At 57.5% G+C, this 21,602-nt stretch overlaps 2 protein-coding genes across 9 annotated transcripts in view; both read right to left on the reverse strand.

The window, feature by feature from the left end:
- Positions 1-15,858, reverse strand: part of SDC3 (syndecan 3) — a 58,475-nt gene extending 42,617 nt beyond the window's left edge. Inside the window, exons 1-2 of the mRNA XM_063177708.1 lie at positions 15,673-15,858; positions 13,559-13,720 (exon numbers count right to left, since the gene is read on the reverse strand). Coding sequence (XP_063033778.1) covers positions 13,559-13,720; positions 15,673-15,858 — 348 coding nt within the window. The remainder of the gene's footprint in view (positions 1-13,558; positions 13,721-15,672) is intronic.
- Positions 15,859-19,146: 3,288 nt separating this feature from the next.
- PUM1 (pumilio RNA binding family member 1) overlaps positions 19,147-21,602 on the reverse strand; it is a 105,424-nt gene continuing 102,968 nt past the window's right edge. For all 8 annotated transcript variants that reach the window (XM_063177614.1, XM_063177620.1, XM_063177615.1 and 5 more), the window contains exon 22: positions 19,147-20,994. In XM_063177614.1, coding sequence (XP_063033684.1) covers positions 20,863-20,994 — 132 coding nt within the window. In that variant the 3' untranslated portion in view covers positions 19,147-20,862. The remainder of the gene's footprint in view (positions 20,995-21,602) is intronic.

Raw genomic sequence — 21,602 nt, forward strand, 5'->3', positions numbered from 1 at the left:
CCCAGCATTCCCAGGACAGGACCAGCCACCAGAATTCCCACATGGGAATGGCTCCCAACCCCCCCCAGCCAGGCCTGGCCCCAGCCTCAGCAGTTCCAGCCCCACAACTCTTCCCACCCACAACCCAGCAGAGCAGGAGGAGAATGAGAGCAGGGAGAGCTCCATGCCAAGGCAATGTGAGCCCAGGGCACCAGGGCTCCCTGGCAGCCTCCAGCAGGAGAAGCTGCTCCTGGCAGCCCATCCTCAGCTGGCTCCTCCAGGCTCTGTGAAGAGCAGGGCACATTGTCCCCCTGCAGTGACTATCCCCCACCACACACCAGGTTTCCTCAAATTCTCCACTCCAAGAGCTGCAGGATCCACCTTGTGCTTGGAAAACCACCTCCAGCTCTGACACCAGCAGGAAAATCTTAAAGATGGGACCATGGAAGCTCTCAGAGCCCAGGGGGTTAAGGGAGCACCCAGAGTTCTGGTTTCACACGGGGAAGATTTTTCCGTGGTTCCATGGCTGGGTGACCCCACTGGGGAGGAGCATTGTTCCTTGTTATACACACACATTATAATATTGGCGTTTTGCAAATGTTAAAATGGATTTTATATGCATTGTGTTAAATAACTTTGCTATAAAGATACAGTTTTTATTTTGGTTGTTCATGAAGCTCAGTGCAATAGCTGCTGTCAGTGTGCTGTGTTAAAATGCCTGCTGGGATGGGATAACACCCAATGCACACAGGATGAGCACACCTGGACACATCTGCCACCATCAGCACTCACCGGCTGAAGGCAGTGAGGGCCAGGGCCCAGAGCTGCAGGGGATGAGAATGGACTGAAACCACAGCCAAGGAATTCACATGCTCTAAAAAGGACCCGAGGAGGGGCTGTGTAAAATAGTTCCTGGAAAATGTAAGCTGGTTTATGGATTTGCATAAGGGTCTATGAATATGCAACAGGCTGATGTCATTAAAAGGTATTTAGGGGCTATCCCTGAAGATAACTGTGTGCTCTTGGCTCAGTGCCACAATGCACCTGGCCCTCACAACCTTTGCTCTGTGGTCCTTGTCTCCTCTTGTCCTTTATTAAACTTTGCAAATTTTCACAGGAGAGCAAATGTGGTTTTCACATTCCCAAAGAAAACAGAGCCAATTCCTGAGCCCAAAACACCAACTGACCCCTCATTTTCAAGTCCAACCAGGCTCACCCTCATTCCCACCAGCTCAGTTCTTCTCTTCCTTGCAAACCCTTCCCTCCAGGCCAGCAGCACCAGGACAATGGGTCCCTGCAGGTCCCTGTGGCCATCACCCCCCAGCACCCTTTGGCTGCTTCTCCCAGCCCTGCTCTTCCTCCCTGGATTTCCCCTCCGGGAATTTTCTTTCCTTTTTTCCCACCAGCTCTGAGCTGTGCCAGACAAGCCCCAGTTCCCAAAACCCTGGGGCAGGCAGAGCCCAAATCCACACCCAGCCCTGGACCCTGATCCTCCTCCTCACTCCAGAGCTCGCTCTGCTCCTCATTCAGCTTCTAACCTTTGCCAGAGAGGAAAAAACAATGAAAAATCACCAAAGCCCTGATTTTTATGCAGGGAAGTGCAAAGCTTGAGCAGGCAAGGGTGACCTTCCTGCCCTGCTGCCCTCTGGAGAAGCAGCGGGTTTTTCCTCTGGAAGATCCCGGGTCACACAAAGCAGCAGCAAAATTCCCCTGCTCCTCGGGGTTTGGCTGTTTTCCCTCACCTCCCACCCCATCCTCACCCTGGGTGAGGGAGCAGGATGGGATAAACCCCACTGAGGCACCGGGAAGTTCAGATTTGGTGTTTCCCTAATTAGGAGGCAGCAGAGGCGGGCAGGAAGCACCGACCCTGCTCCAAAACCTCGAAAGGAGAAGGAACCCAATTAACTTCTCACTGCCCTCTCAGCTGAGGTCAGAACTGAGCCTGGGACGTGTTTGGAGAGCCACAAGGTCGGGTCTGGGGGGGTTCAGAGCTTGTTCCATCCCCAGCTGGATTTGGGGAGCCCAATCCTGAGCTGTGACCCCAACTGAGGACAGGGAACTGCTGGGGAAACACACGAGCCGTAGATGTGGAGTTTGGCTTTTTCTTTTTTTTTTTTTTTTTTTTTTTTTTTTCCCTCTTCTCTAATTGCTGCTGCTATTTTAACAGAGCCAGGCATTTCCTTGACGATTCACAAGGCCTATAAATGTTTGATGTCCCTTTCCCTCCACGCTCAGGCAGCAACTTCTGCTGGGCACTGGGGGGAGAAAGGCCCGGATTGGAGCTCCGGGATGGGGCAGCGGCTGCAGGGGGAGGATCCAGCCCCGGATCCACATGGAAAAGCTCCATCACACCTCTGTGCTCCTGTCCTCTCCTCCCCCCAGTTCCTAGAAGGAGATCCCACCGCCCAGCCTCCGTGCAATATGGCTTTGTGCTGCAGGAGCCTAAATATAGAGCCTGAACCCTCCGGGGGCTTTGCTGCGCTCCGAGGTATTTATAGCTGCAGGCAAACTCCGGCTGGAGCGTTGGGAGCAGCTGGAATTGCGCTGAGGGTGGATACGGCCCTGCCTGCAGCAGGGATTTGGGGTTTTGGGGTGCCAGCCCTGCCTGGATCAGCCCCGATCCTGCTGCACCCCGACTGAGGCAGGAACGTGTGGGAATCCCACCTGTGCCCAGGGCTGGGGGCACATTTGGGGTTTTAAGGCCGAACCCAGAGCAAAGAGGATGAGGCTGAGAGGTTCAGGGCCAGCCCAGCTGCTGCTCTGTGGCTCCTCACAAAAATCCAGGCACTCGTTGCTCCAAAAGCATTTTCTGGGAATGGGGAATTCACCCCTTGGAGCATCCAAAGGGGAGCAGGAGGGATGAAATGGCCCCTTCCTGCCAGCCCTCAGTGTCCAGCCCAGCTCCTCACCCATCCCTGCTCCTCACACCCTGATCTGACCCAGCCCACCGGGAAAACTGGGCTGGAGGGGTGGCATGGCATGGCATGGCATGGCATGGCATGGCATGGAGAAGGACAGAGAGGCCCAGGAGCAACAGCCACTCCTCCACCCAGGGGTGGGTGCAGGGATGGGAACGGGCTGGGAGCCAGCTCTGCGTCCCAATGCCACTCCCCTTCCTGCCCTGGAACCCCTGGCAGCATCAGCAGCCTTGGAATGTTTTCATCCAGGAGTTCCAGCTCTGGGATCACAGAGTCAGCCCTGGCCAGAGGTGGTGAGAGCACTCAGGAATGTTGGAGTAGGATCAGCAGGAAAATCAGCAGGAAAATCCCTCAGTCAGGTTCCTGGGACTCTCCTGCCTCTAGGATAGTCCCAGGCAGACCCTCAGCCTCATCCCAGGCTGGTGGGACCAGCAGCCAAAAAGCTCCTTGGGAAAAAAAAAATCCCCAAATCCTCAGAGAAATGAAGGATTTTTACCAAATCTTGGTCAGAACCTGCACAGAAGAGCCCACAGGAACGCTCCTCCCAGATCCCTTCCCAGCACAATCCCAGGGGCTGCAGGGCTGGAAGCAGCTCCCTGAGCAGGCAGCCCCAAAAAGTCCCAGTTCAGCCCCAAAAAGTCCCAGTTCAACCCAAAAAGTCCAGTTCAGCCCCAAAAAGTCCCAGTTCAGCCCCAAAAGTCCCAGTTTGACCCCAAAAAGTCCCAGTTCAGCCCCAAACTCCTGTGGTGGGTGGGAGAGAGCACCTGGAGCTGCTGCTCCGTGCAGCCCCATCCACTCCCAGGAGTTGCCAGGAATTCCCATCTCCTCTTGGGTCAGGGGGTCCCTATGGACACAGGGACAATGCCCCTCCCTGCCCACCCAGCTGTGCCACCCTCAGTGGATTCCCTCTCTCCTTCCTCCTCCTCCTGGCTGCTGAAGAGCCCTTGCCGTGGAAAATAAAGGGATTCAGGATGTTCCAAATCCAGGATCTGCTCCCATCCCGGCACCCCAGCCACAGATCCCACCAGCACCTTCCCAGTGCACCCCTGGGCGTCGCCCTGGTGGCTTTAGGGACATCTGTGGGACACTTGGGGACACCCTGCCAGGGCCTGGCCATGCAGAGGTGGAGGAGGATTAATTAATCCCAATTATTAGAAGTAATTAATCCAAATGAAAGGCAGGAGGGCAAAGGGGAGAATCAGCTGAGCCACCCCAATTCCAGCACTGGGAACACCCCAAAATCCAGGTGGTCCTGCCCAGCCCTGGGCCCCCAACACTGCAGGAACTGTCCCAGGGCCAGAGGGCAGTCCTGGATCCAAGATCACAGGGGGATCCCAGGATCCAGAGCCATCCTCCAGTCCCAGGATCCAGGGGAGCCCATCCCAGCTCCCACCCACACCAGTCCATTACTGGGCAATGAGGAAAACAAACCCAAGGAATTCGGTGGCTCTGGGATTTCAGACCCCGAGTGTTCCAGTGGAACGGGATTCCCAAATCCTAGAGGAGCCTGGAGGGGTGAAGAAGCTCCTTGGGCACTAAACCCCACCCAGGATCCCAGTTCATCCCAGTTCATCCCAGTTCATCCCAGTTCCCTGCCCTCAAGTTCTGATGGACCCCCAATGTCCCCATCAGTGCTCTCTCTCTGATTAACACCGGGATAATTAACACCTGTCGGCACAGAGGGCACTGACCTGCTGCCACTGGGGGATAATTAGACTTTAATTAGTGCTCATCAGAGCCCCCACACACAGCCCGGGCTGGGGGCACCGAGCTGGGCAGGAAATGGGATTGGAATAATCCTGGATTATTTCTGGAGGAGGAGCAGGAGGTGACAAAGGCAGCGGTGGCACCAAAGCCCAAAATCACCCCAAAATCACCCCAAAAGGGAACCTCACCTTCAGCTGCCTCCAGGGGTGCCTAAAATCCCCCATTCCATCCCCAATCCCTGGCAGCTCCGGGATTTCCCACCGTGCTGGATCCGGGGCTTTGGAGCAGTCCAGGCCAGCCCAGGTCCTGTCCCAGCCCCAGGAGATCCCCACACCTCCCTCACCTGGCACTGCAGCCCTGGGGAGAGGGGAAAGGAAAACCTGGTTGATGCCATTGCCCAAAAACCCTCCAAAATGTGGGGAAAAATTACATTATCCCATTTTTCCTGCTTGATTTTCATTGGGTGCATGGAGAAGCCCTGTAGGGACACAAGGGTCATTCCCAGCACCTGGAAAAGTTGTGAGGAGCCCAAATTTGCCTTGAGAAAGCTGGGAATGGTGGGTTAACACCAAGTTTGGGGAAGCAAAGCTCCCTGTGTGCTCCCAGAGCTGCTGTCTCTGCAGGGACACAAACACAACAATTTTCTGTTCCATTCCAGCTTAACTTGCAGAAATGAGAAATAAATAAGATTTTTTTCTCTCTTAAATGCCCGCTTTGGCCCCAGACTCCCACTCCCCTGCCCCAAACCACAGCCCTGCATTGGATTTTTGACATTTGCTGCCCGAGTTTCCCTCCCAACCCCCCCGAAGGCTCAGCCAGGCCCCCCCTTCCCTCAGCAGCTCCTGAACCGGCTCCATTCCCCTCCTCCTCCTCCTCCTCCAGAAAACATCATTTTTTTGGCAAACAAAGTGTTTTGCCAACAAGTTGTGCTCCGTGCTGCCTGGGAGATGAGGCTTTTCCCAGTTTTCCCAGCTTTTCCCAGTTTTCCCTGGCTCTAGCCTCCTCCTCCTCACTCCAGGTCCCCCTTTGGGGCTGCAGCCAGGGGGGATTTGCACCCAGGCTCCCCCACATTGAGGTTTTCCCTCCTTTTTTTCCTAAAATAATCCAAATTTCTCGCCCAGCCGGGGCAGCAGCAGCAGCCCTGAGGTTGCTGCTGTTATTTTTATCTCCAAAGAAAGAGTTTGAGCCGTGGCCAAGCTGTGCTGAGCGGGGAGGGAGAGGCTTTTGTGTGGCCACAGAGATGAAAACACAGCCGGGCTCGTGGGCAGGGCAGAGGGAACGTCCCAGCACATCCCAGTCCATCTGAGCATGTCCCAGCTCATCCCAGAACATCCCAGTCCATTCCAGCACATCCCAGTCCATCTGAGCATGTCCCAGCTCATCCCAGAACATCCCAGTCCATCTGAGCATTTCCCAGTCCATCCCAGCACATCCCAGTCCATCTGAGAATGTCCCAGCACATCCTAGTCCATTCCAGCATGTCCCAGTCCATCCCAGCATGTCCCAGCTCATCCCAGCACATCCCAGTCCATCTGAGCATGTCCCAGTCCATCCCAGCACATCCCAGTCCATCCCAGTTCATCCCAGCCGGTCCCAGCACATCCCAGTCCAGCCAGTCCATCCCAGCACGTCCCAGTCTCTCCCAGTTCATCCCAGCAAATCCCAGTCTGTCCCAGTCCATCTGAGCATGTCCCAGCCCATCCCAGTCTCTCCCAGTCCATCCCAGCATGTCCCAGAACATCCCAGTCCATCCCAGCACATCCCAGTCCATCCCAGCATGTCCCAGCTCATCCCAGAACATCCCAGTCCATTCCAGCATGTCCCAGCTCATCCCAGCATGTCCCAGCTCATCCCAGTCCATTCCAGCATGTCCCAGCTCATCCCAGAACATCCCAGTCCATTCCAGCACATCCCAGTCCATCCCAATTCATCCCAGCCCATCCCAGTCCAGCCAGTCCATCACAGCCCGTCCCAGCACGTCCCAGTCTCTCCCAGTCCATCCCAGCAAATCCCAGTCTGTCCCAGTCCATCTGAGCATGTCCCAGCCCATCCCAGCACATCCCAATCCATCCCAATACACCCCAACCTGTCCTAGCACATCCCAGTCCATCCCAGCACATCCCAGCACGTCCCAGTCCAGCCAAACACATCCCAACCTGACCCAGTCCATCCCAGTACATCCCAGTCTGTCCCAGTCCAGCCTGGAGGGAGCTGGGAGCTGCCCTGGGATGCTGAGATGGAAAAGGAGGTTTGGGTCCCCCCAGATTGGTGCTGTCCCCTCAGCAGAGCCACACTCGGGTTCAATGCTGGCTCAACCAGCCCAGAATTAACTTTTTTTTGAGTCAATTTTAATAAAAATCCTTAAAAGAACCGGCTCTAAAAATGCTTTCACCTCCCCACAGCCACATCCCGTCCCTTCCTGACCATAGAAAGCTCCAGAACAGAGTTCGGGGGGCAGGTGCTGCCCCCAGGAGCCTCCTCAGCCTGGATCCGGCCACGTCCCTCCCTCCCGGCTGGAATTCCCGTCCTGGAGCTGCTCACGGAGAGCTCTGCACGAGAGCTGGGCTTAAATGTCAAATTAATTAATGGGAGAGAGGGAGGAGCGGCCGCGCAAAGCTCCGGGCTCCGGGGGAGGGGAGGGACCGCTGGACCCTGCCCGGGGCTGGGAGGGAAACTGGGAACGGCACAGGACGGGGAAACTGGGAATGGCACAAAACTCAGGGGTGGGAAACTGGGAATGGCTCGAAAAACAGGTGTGAAAACTGGGAATGGCCCAAAATACGAGCTGGGATTGGCACAAAACGGGGGAAACTGGGGATGGCTCAAAATAGGGGTGGGAAACTGGGAATGGCCCAAAATATGGGTGGGAAACTGGGAATGGCCCAAAATATGGGTGGGGAAAATGGGAATGGCACAAAACACAGATGGAAACTGGGAATGGCTCAAAATATGGGTGGGAAACTGGGAATGGCTCAAAATAGGGGTGGGGAAAATGGGAATGGCACAAAACACAGATGGAAACTGGGAATGGCTCAAAACATGGGTAGGAAACTGGGAATGGCTCAAAATATGAGCTGGGATTGGCACAAAACGGGGGAAACTGGGAATGGCTCAAAATATGGGTGGGAAACTGGGAATGGCTCAAAACGTGGGTAGGAAACTGGGAATGGCACAAAATATGTGAGGGGAAAATGGGAATGGCACAAAACACAGATGGAAACTGGGAATGGCTCAAAATATGAGCTGGGATTGGCACAAAACGGGGGAAACTGGGAATGGCCCAAAATGTGGGTGGGAAACTGGGAATGGCTCAAAATATGAGCTGGGATTGGCACAAAATGGGGGAAACTGGGAATGGCCCAAAATACGAGCTGGGATTGGCACAAAACGGGGGAAACTGGGAATGGTTCAAAATAGGGGTGGGAAACTGGGAATGGCTCAAAATAGGGGTGGGAAACTGGGAATGGCTCAAAACATGAGCTGGAATTGGCACAAAACTCAGGTGAAAAACTGGGAATGGCAAAAACACGTGTGGGAAAGATGGGAATGGTACAAAACACTGGGAGGCAAACTGGGAATGGCACAAAGCACCAGCTGGGATTGGCACGAAACTCAGCTGGAAAACTGGGAATGGCACAGAACAAGGGGGGAAACTGGAAGTGGCTCAAAACATGGGTAGGAAACTGGGAATGGCACAAAATATGTGTGGGGAAAATGGGAATGGCACAAAACACAGATGGAAACTGGGAATGGCTCAAAATATGAGCTGGGATTGGCACAAAACAGGGGAAACTGGGAATGGCCCAAAATATGGGTGGGAAACTGGGAATGGCTCAAAATGGGGGTGGGAAACTGGGAATGGCTCAAAATGGGGGTGGGAAACTGGGAATGGCTCAAAACATGAGCTGGAATTGGCACAAAACTCAGGTGGAAAACTGGGAATGGCAAAAACACGTGTGGGAAAGATGGGGATGGTACAAAACACTGGGAGGCAAACTGGGAATGGCACAAAGCACCAGGCTGGGATTGGCACAAAACTCAGCTGGAAAACTGGGAATGGCACAGAATAAGGGGGGAAACTGGTAGTGGCTCAAAACATGGGTAGGAAACTGGGAATGGCACAAAATATGTGTGGGGAAAATGGGAATGGCACAAAACTCAGATGGAAACTGGGAATGGCACAAACCATGAGTGGCAAAGCTGGGAATGGTACAAAACACACATGAGAAACATGGGAATGGCACAAAATATGAGTGGAAAAGCTCTGAATGGCACAAAACTCAGGTGGCAAACTGGGAATGGTACAAAACACGAGGGGGAAACTGGAAATGACATAAAACGAGGGGCGAAACTGGGAATGGCACAAAACGGGTGGAAAATTGGGGATGGCATAAAACACGGGTGGGAAACTGGGAATGGTTCAAAACACATGCTGGGATTGGCACAAAACTCAAGGTGGGAAAGCTGAGAACGGCACAAACCATGAGTGGAAAAGCTTGGAATGGCACAAAACTCAGGTGGAAAATTGGGAATGGCACAAAACACATGTGGGAAATGGGGATTGGCACAAAACGGGGGTGGAAAAGCTGGGAATGGTACGAACCACGGGTGGAAAACTGGGAATGGAACAAAACAAGAGGGGAAATTTGGGAATGGCACAAAATAGAGGGAGAAGCCGGGAACGGCCCAGAGCACGGGGAAGGCTCCACTCGTCCCTCCAGAGCCGGGAGGGACGGCTCACAGCCTCACCCGGAGCCCGGCAGGGACCAGCGGGGCCCAGGTGACACCGGGCAGGGCCGCGGCCCCTTCCTGAGGAGAAACCCTTCTCCAGCAGCTCCAAGGGAGCCGCGGGCCGGCTGGGGAGGATGAGGAGGGGAGCTAGGATGCAGGGAGCACATCCTTGCACTCCCAGGAGAGCCCAGCCACATTCGCAGGGCTCCAAATCCCCGCTCCCCATCACCCGAGCCCAGAGAGCACCGGGGCTGAGCCTCCAGGGGCAGAACAGCGGCAAAACCCACCCAGAACCGGGTGGGAGGCGAGGCTGGGACCGGCCCCAGCTCCGGGAGAACCGGGAGGGGCCGGGACACGGGCACAGAACGCACCGGAGCCGGGACATGGGCACAGAACCCTCCGGGGCCGGGACATGAGCACAGAACCCACCGGGGCCGGGACACGGGCACAGAACCCACCGGGGCCGGGACACGGGCACAGAACCCACCGGGGCCGGGACACGGGCACAGAGCCCGCCGGGGCCGGGACAGGGGCACAGAGCCCACCGGGGCCGGGACATGGGAACAGAGCCCACCGGAGCCGGGACAGGGGCACAGAACCCTCCGGAGCCGGGACACGGGCACAGAGCCCACCGGGACCGGGACATGGGCACAGAGCCCACCGGGGCCCATCAGAGGCTCCGAGGGCTCGGGAAGGGAGCAGTGCCCGGCTCCCAGAGCCCCGCCGGGCCCGGCAGGGTTTGGTACCCGGCTCACGTCCCCGGAGCGGCATTCCCCAGCCCCCGCTGCCGTCTCCCGGGGCTGCCGCACATCTCCCGAGGGAAAGGAGCCCTGGGGACAGCCGGGGACGGCACTGCCACTGGTCCCAGGCCGGGCCAGGAGGTGACAGTGGCCAGAGGACGCTGCACCCCTTGGGGACCCATTCCTTTATTTATTGATACATTTTTTTCCTCGGTTTCTCCGAGGAAGAGGAAGGAGCTGGGGCTGAGCACGGCTGGATTGGGAGAGCTGGGCTGGACCCTGTGTGAATCCAGCTCACACCAGGGAGCTCCAACCCACCCCTGGGGCCAGGCTGAGCCCTGTAAACCCGTGACACCAAACCCCAGAGCAGCCCCAGAGACCCTTCCCCATGGCCCTGAGGCGAGGCTGGAAACCAGGGAGCTGCTGAGGCCAAAACACAGAAATCGTCACAGGAATGAGGGTGTCCCGTGACTCCCCAGCTCTGGTGGGACCCGGAGCTGTGGGACCTGAACCCCCCCAGATCCCTGCGGGGCCGGGGGTGCTTCACCCCAAAACCCTGCAGGGCTTCTCTGGGGCTGTGTCCCTCATTATCCCTCCGGACTGAGCCAAGGGAGGACTCAGGGGTGGCAGGGAGCAAGGGAGGCCCTTCCACAGGGAAAAACAAACCTGGAGTAAATCCAGAGCATCCCCACCATCTCCTGCACAGGGAGCCAGGACCTGGCCGGCCCCAGAGCCACCCCGGCAATGCTCCAGGGACCTGGCAAAGGTTAGGGGCAATCAACACTCTCGGTAATTAAAGGTGATGAGTTGATCCCTAAGCCGGGCTCCGACAGCAGCCAGAGCCACAACAAAGCATCCTGATCCCACCTTGGGGACCTCAGAGCCAGGGGGGCACTCAGGGCTGGCTGCACCCCCCCTGCATGGAGGGGAGCCTCTCCTGGGGATCTGGGGTGTCCCACAGGGGCTGAGCCCGTCCCTGCCCCAGGAATGGCTGATGCAGGAGCCTGGGTGTCCCTTGTCCCCTCTCGCCATGGTCCATATCCAGCTCCAAAGGGATGAGGCAGGACCAGGGAGGAGCCTTGGGAAATCACAGCCAAACCCAAACCTGTCCACGGCATTGTTGGGAAAACCTCTCTGCCGGCGATGGGACCCACCAGGAGGAGCAGCCCCTGTCCCTGCTCTCCCACGCTGGCACGTAAAGGGTTACAGGGACTGATCCCAAGGGGATCCATCCCAGCTTCCACAAAGGCCGGGCCGCGAGGGGTCACGGACTGCTGGAGATCAAAGGGAGGCATGGAGTCCCGGGAGGTGTCACAGCCGTGCCCTGTCCCTGTCCCTGATCCCCTGGGACGGGCACAGGGCCCCGGAGCTCACGGGCGCGGTGCCTGCGGGGCTGGGCTCGCTCATCGCGGCTCCTCCGGGCAGCCAGGATCGCTCCGGGTGCTGCCCCAGGGAGAGATTCCCTGGCAGGGCCCAGGATCCGGCACTGGGGGAGCAGGAATCCCCGAATCCATCCGATCCCACCGTGAGGGATGTGCCGGAGCTGGGCCAAGCCCCCGCTTCCCTCCCGGTGGCCCAGGGGAGGAGCTGAGCGTGTCCAAGGAGAACGAAGGACTGAGGAGGGAAGAGAGGGGGAGAGGAGAGGCCTCGATCCCATCCAGGTGGAGGCAGCAGCTCCTCCAGCCCTGGGGAGCATCCCACATGCCATCACCTCCAGCCCGGCACCGAATAGCCCCACAGCCTCCCCTAAAAGGCCAAATGCCCCCGGTAACGCCAACAGCCTCACCCAGTAACCAGCAACTCCCCAAAAGCAGAAGGGGAAAAGCTCATTTGGGGGGGATGAGCACCCCAGAGCTGCCCCCACACCCTCGGGGGTGCTGGGACACCGGCACAGCCTCACTCACCGCTCAGCACCCCGGGCACCGGGCACGGAGGGAGCTCCCGGCGGAGCACAGCCTTCCCCGGATCCATGGCAGGGGGAACTTCGGATAAAGTGCCTTTGGATCCGTACAAATTCACCAGAGGCGTTGGAGGAGAGTCTCAGGTCCCCTCAGAGACGCCGAAGTTGTGTCTCTGCTCCAGAGGGGCAGCGCTGCTGCTGGGAGAGCCGGGAGAACGGCCCTGGGGCAGAAATGGGGGAGCCAGGCCGAGGCACCCCCAAAGCAGAGCCCCGAGAGGAGGGGGATGAGCTCCGGGCGGTTCAATGCAGCAGCCAGGCCCTGGGGCTTCTTCCCCTCTTCAGGAGAGGAGGATGAGGAGGAGGAGCAGCCTTCCTCTCCACCACCTTCTCCCGTTGCTCACGGGCTGGGAGGAAAAGCATCCTCGGGCTCCTTCCCGGAGAGCATCCCCAAAAAGCAGCGCCCCGATCCCCCGAAGTCCAACGCCGGGCTCGGGGCTGGGAGCAGGCGGGGCAAGGAGGTTCCCGTGGATGCCTCGGATCCGTGGATCCCGGGGGGAGCAGCAGCTTTGGAAGTGCCACCAGCACCCCCGGCTCCTTCTCCTCCGACCCCCGGAGGGGGAAGAGCGGGCGCTGCCTGCGGAGCCCGGGCTGCGTCTGCCGCCCCCCGCCGCACCGGGCTGGGATGCCCGAGGGGAGGGGAGCGGAGGGGAAGGACGGGGGGACAAGGTCCCGCTGCCCCGAGCAGCAGCAGCAAGGGGGGTTCCTCCCTCTCCGCCCCTCGGGCTGGTTTTTAAGGCGTGTTTCGCTACGACCTTCAAACGGCAGCTGCCCGCAGCCCCCTCCCCGCGGCCGCCACCCTGCCCGGCACCGCCCGGGGGGTCGCAGGGGAGGGGACAGCCCGGGGGCAGCGCCTGCAGGGCTCGGGGGCTTTGCGGGCACCGAGGGGCGGCCACGGGGCCGGGTGCGGGGAGCGGAGCCCCTCGGGAGCTGGGGGACCGCACCAGCCGGGTCCCGGTTCCCGGGAGTGCCGCCCTCCGCCCGCTGCCGCTGCCAGGACCCCGCACGGTGTCGGTGCCCCCCGATACCGCTGCGGGCCCCACGTCCCCCGCCCGCTGTTGATCCACGCACGGTACCGAGGCCGGTTCCGGACCGGTGCCGGCTCGTGCACGGCACCGGTGCCACCGTACACACCCCCGTTCCACCGCACACACCCCCGGTACCGATCTACGCGCGATGCCGGGGCCGGTCCCACCCCCCTGCCCACGGCAGCTCATCCGCGGGGCCGGTGCCGCCCGCTGCCGGTCTCCGGTGCCGGTTCCCGCTGCCCCTCCCGGTGCCGGTTCCGCTGCCCCTCCCGGTGCCGGTTCCCGCTGCCCCTCCCGGTGCCGGGGCCGGTTCCCGCTGACCCCTCCCGGTGCCGGTACCGGTCCCCGCTGACCCCCGCCCTGCACCGGTCCTCGCCGCCCCCTCCCAGTGCCGGTGCCGATCCCTCCCCTCACCCCCCGCTCGGTGCCGGTCCCCGCCGCCCCCCAGGCGGTGCCGGTGTCCCCCGGCCGTGCCCCCGCCGGTGCCCCCGCACTCACCAGCGCGGCGCGGGCGCTGAGCAGCAGCAGCAGCAGCAGCGGGAGGCTCCGCAGCCCCCCGGGGCGCCGGCGGCGGCACCTCCCCGGGCATCTTCCTGCCGCAAGGACGCTGCCGGCGGCGGCGGGAGGCGGCGGGAGGCGGCGGCGGGGGCGGGGAAGGGCCTTTGTTGCCGCCGCCGCGGGAGGCGGGCGGTGGGTGCGGGCGCTGGGTGCGGGGCCGCGCCGCCGCCGCGCCGCCCTCCCGGCCCCGCCGCGCCCCCCCCGCGCCGCCGCCGCCCCGCCCCGGCCCCGCACGGCCCCGCACGGCTCGGCCCGGGGACAGCGGGAGGGGACGGGGGAGGAGCCTGGGGGGGACCGAGGGGGGCTGGGGGGATTGAAGGGTCCTGGGTGGGAGCTTGGGGGGGACTTGGGACAGATGGGGGGGAGGAGGGGACCCGGACACATGGGAGGGGTCTGGGGCAGGCTGGGGGACCCTGGGGTGGATGGGGGGACCTCGGGGGACAGATGGAGCGGGGGTCTGGGAAAATTGGGTGGCCCTGGGGTGGATGGGGAGGAGTGTGGGGGACGTGTGGGGACAGGCTGGGGACCTGGGGATGGATGGGAGTGATCTGGGGTGGATGAAGGAGACCATGGGAAGATTTGGGGCAGACTGGGGGACCTTGGGAGGGGAGAACTGGGGGGCGTAAAAGGGGGGATTGGAGTGGATTAGGTGGCCATGGGTTAAATGGGGGGAGCCTGATGGGAAGGAGGCACCTGGGGCAGACCGGGGGGCGAGCAGGGACAGATGGGGAGGATGTGGGGCAGGTGGAAGGGGCTGGGCAGATGGGGTGCACTGGGATGGGTGAAGGAATGCACTGGGGCAAACTGGGGGCAGCCCAGGGTGTGTGTGGGGGGATCTGGGGCAGATCGAGAGATCCAGGGGGAGGTGGGAGGGTCTGGGGCAGCTGGAAGCACCCAGGGTTAGATGGGGGAGGCCAAGATGGTGTTTGGGACACCCGGGGGGTACCCGGGGATGGATGGGAGGGAGAAACCTTCGGGCATTCCTGGAGTCACTCCGGGGCCAACAGCTGAACCAGCCTCAGTTTCCCTGCTCAGAGGCCGGGATGGCGGTGGGATCAGAGGGCGGGACCATGACGGTGACACCCCCACCCCTGCCGGGTGTCCCGGGAGTGGCTCTGCTCTGAATCTGGGGTTTGGTCCCCCCTGGGGGTAGTGAGGCTGCGGGTGAGCTGGGATGGGATGGGATGAGAATGAACCACTTCCACACGTGGAATTCCTCCTTTCCTGTCAGAGGCCTAAAAATATACTCAGACTCTCCTAAACCTCCTCATTTACCACCAAAATACAGCCCGGGAGAGGCTCGGAGGGGCAGGGGATTACTGGGACAAAGGAGGGAAAAATCAACAAAATTCAACCAAAAATGGAGCTGAACCCCCTCAGGCTGGGAGAGCAGGGACTCGGCTCCCCACAAATCCCCCCAAGGATCCTCCACTGCCCCGGGACTGGGAACCCAGGGAACACCCGGGGGAGTGGGAAACATCGGGGGCTCTGGGGGTGCCTGAGTGACTCCACTGGGTTTTAATTGTCCTGTAGTTAGCAGAATACAAATTAATTTTTTTAAAGTGCATTTATAGAGGAGTGAGAAGTGGAAGGTGGGGGCAAAACCCAGGGAAAGGTGGGGAGGGGTCCCTGGGGCAGGGGGTGAAAAGGGGACCCGAGGGCATCCCAGGGACACCGGGGGGGTCCCAGAGTGGGGGGATCCCCGGGACTGTGGGGTGGCCCCGGAGCAGGGGGTCCCAGAGAGGGGTTCTGGGGTGTCCCTGGGGCCACAGGGGGTCCGGGGACAGGGGGCGGCTTTGGGGTGGGGGAGTCCTGGGACACCGAGGGGGCTCAGGGACAGTGGGGACACCGAGCCGGGGGTGTCACAAGGCAGAGGGGTCCCAGGGACACAGGTGGGTGCCACGCAGGGGGGATCGCGGAGCAGGGGGCCACCGGTGCTGGGGGTCCCAGGGACGGGGGTCCTGGTGCCGGAGATGTCCCCACACAGGGCTGCTGTCCCCACACAGTGGGTCCCGGTGCCGGAGTGTCCCCAGGCAGGGCCGCTGTCCCCACACAGGGTCCCCAGGCAGGGAGGCGTCCCCACACAGAGGGTCCGGTTCCGGGATGTCCTCAGGCAGGGCGGTTTCCCCAGGCAGGGCCGTTGTCCCCACACGGGCTCCGCTGTCCCCACACAGGGTCTGGTGCCGGGGTGTCCCCACACGGGGTCCGCTGTCCCCACACGGGCTCCGCTGTCCCCACATGGGCTCAGGCCCCGCCCGGCCCGGGCCCGTTGCTGGGCCTGCACCGCCCCGCCGTGGCCGCCGCCACCCCTGCAGGGACTGGGCCAGGCCCGCAGGGTCCCCGCGGGTCCCCAGCGAGAGGTGGAACCCCAGGGGTGGCTCCTGAAGGGTGGCGGGGCTTTGTGGGACCCCACAGGAGGAGCTGGGGGCGGGCGGGGGGCGCTGCCAGCGGGGCCTTGTCCCCCCGCGGCCGCGGCGACAGCGGGAGCTCCTGTCCCTTCATGTCCCTTCAGGTCTGGGCAGTGCGATGGGAAAGGGGGTGGCACAGGGGATCCCAGCTGAGGGGACAGATCCGTCTGAGGGGACAGGTCCTGGCTGAGGGGACAGGTCCAGCTGAGGGGACAGATCCAGCTGAGGGGAAAGGTCCCGGCTGAGGGGAGAGGTCCGGCTGAGGGGAAAGGTCCCGGCTGAGGGGACAGGTCCCGGTTGGGGTGACAGGTCCCGGCTGAGGGGACAGGTCCCGGTTGGGGTGACAGGTCTGGCTGAGGGGGACAGGTCCCTTCACATCCCTTGTCCACCCGCAATCACCAGCCGTGCTCAGGAAGGACCGAGGCACGGCCAGCACGGAGCCCCTGTGTCCTTCCCGGCCGTGTCCCCCCTGTCCCCCGGCAGGGCCAGCAGCTCCAATCCCATTCCCCAGCTCCCCAGGGTGGGAGCGGTGCCAGGGCTGGCCCCGGACCCGCAGGAATCTGGGGAACAAACACAGAGCCTGGCTCACACCCTTCCTCTGCAGCCTGAATGGAACACTCAGTGCTGAATTGAACATTAAAAACTAGATTTATCTTCCTCGTTTTCACCGTGTTTATCTCCAAACCTGCGGCTGACTGAGCTCCACAGGCACCACCAGGTGAATGACGTGGTGAAGAGCTCTAAAAAGAGCTCTAAAACCCCAAAGTTCGAGTGCCTGTGGCCCTGGTGGCCAGGCTGGGGCACGGGGTGGCCTCAAACGCTGGGCAGAAACTGAGTGAAAACAAACTGAGTGAAAACCCAAATCTGCTGAATTTAACAGCAAGGGGATGGGAAAAGGTCAGTCCCAGTGTGGGGTCCCAGATCAATCCCAGTACAGGATCCCAGATCAATCCCAGTGTAGGAACAGATAAATCCCAGGGTGGGAACAGATCAATCCTGCTGTGGGAAGAGATCGATCCCAGCGTGAGAACAGATTGATCCCAGTGTGGGGATCCCAGCTCAATCTCAGTACAGGGTCCCAGATCAATCCCAGTATGGAGTCCCAGATCAATTCCAGTGTGGGAAGAGATCAATCCCAGTACAGGATCCCATATCAATCCCAGTGTGAGTCCCAGATCAATCCCAGAGTGGGGTCCCAGGGGTGCTGGCCCTGCTGAGAGGTGGGAATGGGACATGGGAAGAGTCTGGGCTTTAAACCCAGCCTTTCCACATGCTAAGCCAAAATAAATCATTTCCTGTAAAATGGGCATTTTCTTGCCCTCCATCACTTGGCCACATGTGACCCTGCCTCTACAAGTTCCCAGATTCGTCAGCATTCCCCAAATGTCCCTCTGGAAAAGGGATTTTAAATGCAGCAAAGGGCAGCAAAGGGATAGGGAAGGTCCTGGATGCTGCAAATGGGGGGAGCTGGTGGGAAGGAGAGGCTGATTTGGGGTTCTGTTCACACAGGGAAAGAAACGGGGAGCTGGATCTTCCTAAGTAAGGAATTGGGGGAATAAGGGAGACAAGGACATCATGGGGGCAGCAGGGGTGAGTGTGGGTAGAGCCATCAGCTCCATGGAGCAGCCTGGAGAAACACCAGGGAAAGAATTCCTGCCCAAGATCCCATCCAGCCCTGCCATTCCTCTGGCACTGGCAGCCATTCCCTGCCTCCTGTCCCTCCATCCTTGTCCCCAGTCCCTCTGCAGCTCTCCTGGAGCCCCTTCAGGCCCTGCAAGGGCTCTGAGCTCTGCCTGGAGCCTTCTCCTCTCCAGGGCAGCACCCCCAGCTCTCCCAGCCTGGCTCCAGCCCTGCAGTTGCTCCGTGGGCTCCTCTGGGCTCTCTCCAGCAACTCCAGGTCCTTGATTTTGGGGGCTCCAGGGCTGGGGCAGCTGTGCAGGTGGGGTCTCAGAAGAATCCCCCACCCCTGTGCCCACAGAGCCTGTTCAGGATGGGCTCCCAGTCCTGCACTTTAAAATCATCTCTGGGTGTTTTCTCCCTCCAAAAACACCAACTCGGCTCCCTCCTTCAGCACGTCAGACTTGCAAAGACAGAAATAAAGCCATGAAAAATGTCCCTTTCCCCTGCTCTCCATCCCAGCCCTCCAGCACAGCTCCAGCCCTTCCCTGTGTTCTGCTCCCACACTGAAGCTCCAAGCTCAAATTCACAATTCCATGAACAGCACAGCTCCAAGCTTTCACTGTGTCCTGCCACTGTATTGGAGCTGCAGTTCTATGAACAGCACAGCCCCAGCTCTTCCCTGTGTCCTGGTCCCACAGGGAAGCTCCAAACTCCAATTCAACATTCCATGAAAAGCACAGCTCCAAGCCTTCACTGTGTGCTGCTCCTAGCCTTGGAGTGAAGCTCCAAACTCCAACATTCCATGAAAAACACAGCCCCAACTCTTCCCTGTGCCCCTGGATGGAGGCTCCAGTTTCATGAACAGCACAGCTCCAACCCTTCCCTGTATCCTGCTCCCACACAGAAGCTCTAAATTCCGATTTAACATTCCATGAACAGCTCTCCTCCAAGCCTTCCCTGTGTCCTGGTCCTGCAGCAAACCTCACACTTCCAAAATAACACTCCATGAAAAGCACAGCTCCAGCTCCTGCCCCTAGACTGAAGCTCCAACCTCCAACAAAACTGAACAAAAATTCCATGAAAAACAGAGCTCCAGCTCTTCCCTGAGTCTTGTCCCTGGACTGAGGCTCCAATTCCATGAACAGCCCAGTCCCAGCTCTTCCCTGTGTCCTGCTCCTGCCTTTGGAATGAAGCTCTAAACTCCAACTTAACATTCCATGAAAAGCAGAGCCCCAGATCTTCCTTGTGTCCTGCTCCCACATGAAACTCCAAATTCCAGTTCAACATTGCATGAACAGCACAGCCCCAGCTCTTCCCTGTGTCCTGGCCCTGGATTGCAGCTCCAATTCCATCACCAGCACAGCCCCAGCTCTTCCCTGTGTCCTGCTCCTGCTCCAAATTCCAATTTAACACTCCACGACAAGCAGAGCTCCAGCTCTTCCCCTTGTCCCCTGGATTGAGGCTCCAAACTTCCAAGAAACAATTCCATAAAACCCCGAGCCAGATTCCAAAGTTCTGTATTTTTCAAAATAAAGATCACACGTTGTTTAGAGACAATCTACACAAGAGTTACAAAAAATAGTCGCCCAGGCAGAAGCATACACAGGTTTGTTAATTATACACATATGGTTACAAGTGTGCTTGCAAAAAAGTTCATTGGAAATATACACAAGGCTCTGTAAATGTACACCGTGTAGTGTTACAATTCTATATTCAAACGAGGAAAATTGACAGTATGTTACATTCACTTACAAGTAGACAAAATGCAAAATACAGTTCATCTTCTGTACAAAAAAGGGGGAGGTGATTCACACTTTACAAGGTGAAAAGGGGCTCTGATTGTAAGGAAAACTAGGAGGGGGCTGTACTTTTGCACTTTTTGTTTCTTACTGTCACAAAAGAAGCAAAACATTACTTTGTAAGATTCAAAAAAACACTATTTGGAACTGAATCAGGTCTGTAGAACATTTAGAAAGGATCTCTACCGTCCAACTAGGTGACAAATAAAACCAAGCAGTTTATTTTTCTTCCTTTTTTGTTTTTAAACATTAACTAGGCTGTATAAAGAGAACATTTCCTTCAAAAGAAAAAATTTACTTCTGGTTGAAATTACAATTTACAATATACAACACTATATGCTACGACCATAAAAGGTGTGAATATACACTGAAATGCACAGGTTTTGCTAAATTCTTTTTTTTTTCCTGTTTTCTTACCAAAAAACGGGTTTTATGTCGATTCAAACTTCTCCACATTTACATTACAGAGGTTTACAAATGTACAATTGTACAGTCAGAAGTATGTTCCACTACTAGGGTACATTATAGATACAGATCAGACATCAAAACAAGAAAATACTACAAATTTTTATATATGTAAAGTCTACACCAAGTATACACTATATATTTATAGAAGCAAGACCAAAGCCGAGTTGGATTTTTTTGTTTTTCCTCATGCTAAATAATCAAATTGCATCTCTCCAGGTGAACAGAGGAGTGGGCATAAAAAACCCCAAAAATCCTCCACTTTTAGATCATCTCTGGGTGTTTTCTCAAAATGCCAGCTAAGCTCCCTCCTTCAGCATGTCAGTCACAAATAAAATAGAAATAAAGCCATTAAAAAGTCCCAAAACCGGAATTTTGGTGTCTTTGTTTAAAACCAAACTTTAGCAAGTTGAATTTTTCTCTTTTTAGTATTTCTACCAGTGGTGTCACTGAATTAAAATTCCAACTTCCTGCTGATTTTTGGGCTAAAAGGAGGAAAACAAACCCCAAAAAAAGGTATTTGCAAAAAAGGATGAATTAAAAACAGGGTTTTTTTCCTGTTTTGTTTGTTGTCTTCGAACCAACCACCCTGAAAGTCTCCACATTTGGAATATAGATACAACAGTGAACAAAAATGTGGCCTTCCATGTACATCTGAGACCTATGTACAAGAATTCTATACACCAGTAAAACAGCAGGGCAATTAGTTAATTAAAAAAAATAATTAGTACATGTTATGCATAATAAAATTAAAGAAATTTACAAAGGCTTCTCTTTTTTTTTTTTTTTGTGGTTTTTTTTTCTGCTTTTCTTTTTTTTTTTTTTTTTTTTTTTGTGGGTTTTGTTTGTTTGTGTTTTTTTTTAGCAACCGTGGCGGGTGGTGTGGGTGGGTTCTGGGCTGGATTCCTGGTGGATTCCTGGGATCCTGGAGTGCCTCTGGAGCAGCCCCTGCTCAGATGATGCCGTTGGGGGGGCCACAGATGGGCCCCAAATCCACCCCATTTTTCATGTAGTATTTCTCCAGCTTGGCCAGGATGTGCTTGCCGTAGGTGTACTTGCGCAGCGTGGCGATGTGGGGCCGGATCTGGGAAAAACAGCAAAAAAAAAAAGGGATTTAATACAGAAATAATGCCATTAAAAATGTCCCTTCCCCTGTTATCTATCCCAGCACAGCTCCAGCCCTTCCCAGTGTCCTGCTCCCACAGTGAAGCTCCAAATTCCAATTCAACATTCCGTGAACAGCACAGCTTCAAGTCTTCCCTGTGCCCTGGTCCCACAGTGAAGCTCCAAACTCCATAACATTCCATGAGAAGCATAGCTCCAATCCTTCCCTGTGTCCTGTTCCCATGGAAGCTCCAAACTCAAAGCCAACATTCCATAAACAGCACAGCTCCAAGCCTTCCCCGTGCCCTGGTCCCATACTGAAGCTCCAAATTCCAACTAAATATTCCATGAAAAGCAGAGCCCCAGCCCTTCCCCATGTCCTGTCTCTGGATTGCAGCTCCAATTCCATAAAAGCACAGTTCCAACTCTTCCCTCTGTCCTGCTCCCACATGGAAGCTCCAAATTCCAATTCAACGTTCCATGAAGAGCTCTCCTCCAAGCCTTCCCTGTCTCCTGGTCCCACACTGAAGTTCCAAACTCCAATATAACATTCCATGAAAAGCACGGCCCCAGCTCTTCCCCATGTCC

The sequence above is a fragment of the Melospiza melodia genome, chromosome 27 (genome assembly GCF_035770615.1).
Source record: "Melospiza melodia melodia isolate bMelMel2 chromosome 27, bMelMel2.pri, whole genome shotgun sequence".
Classification (NCBI taxonomy): domain Eukaryota; kingdom Metazoa; phylum Chordata; class Aves; order Passeriformes; family Passerellidae; genus Melospiza; species Melospiza melodia.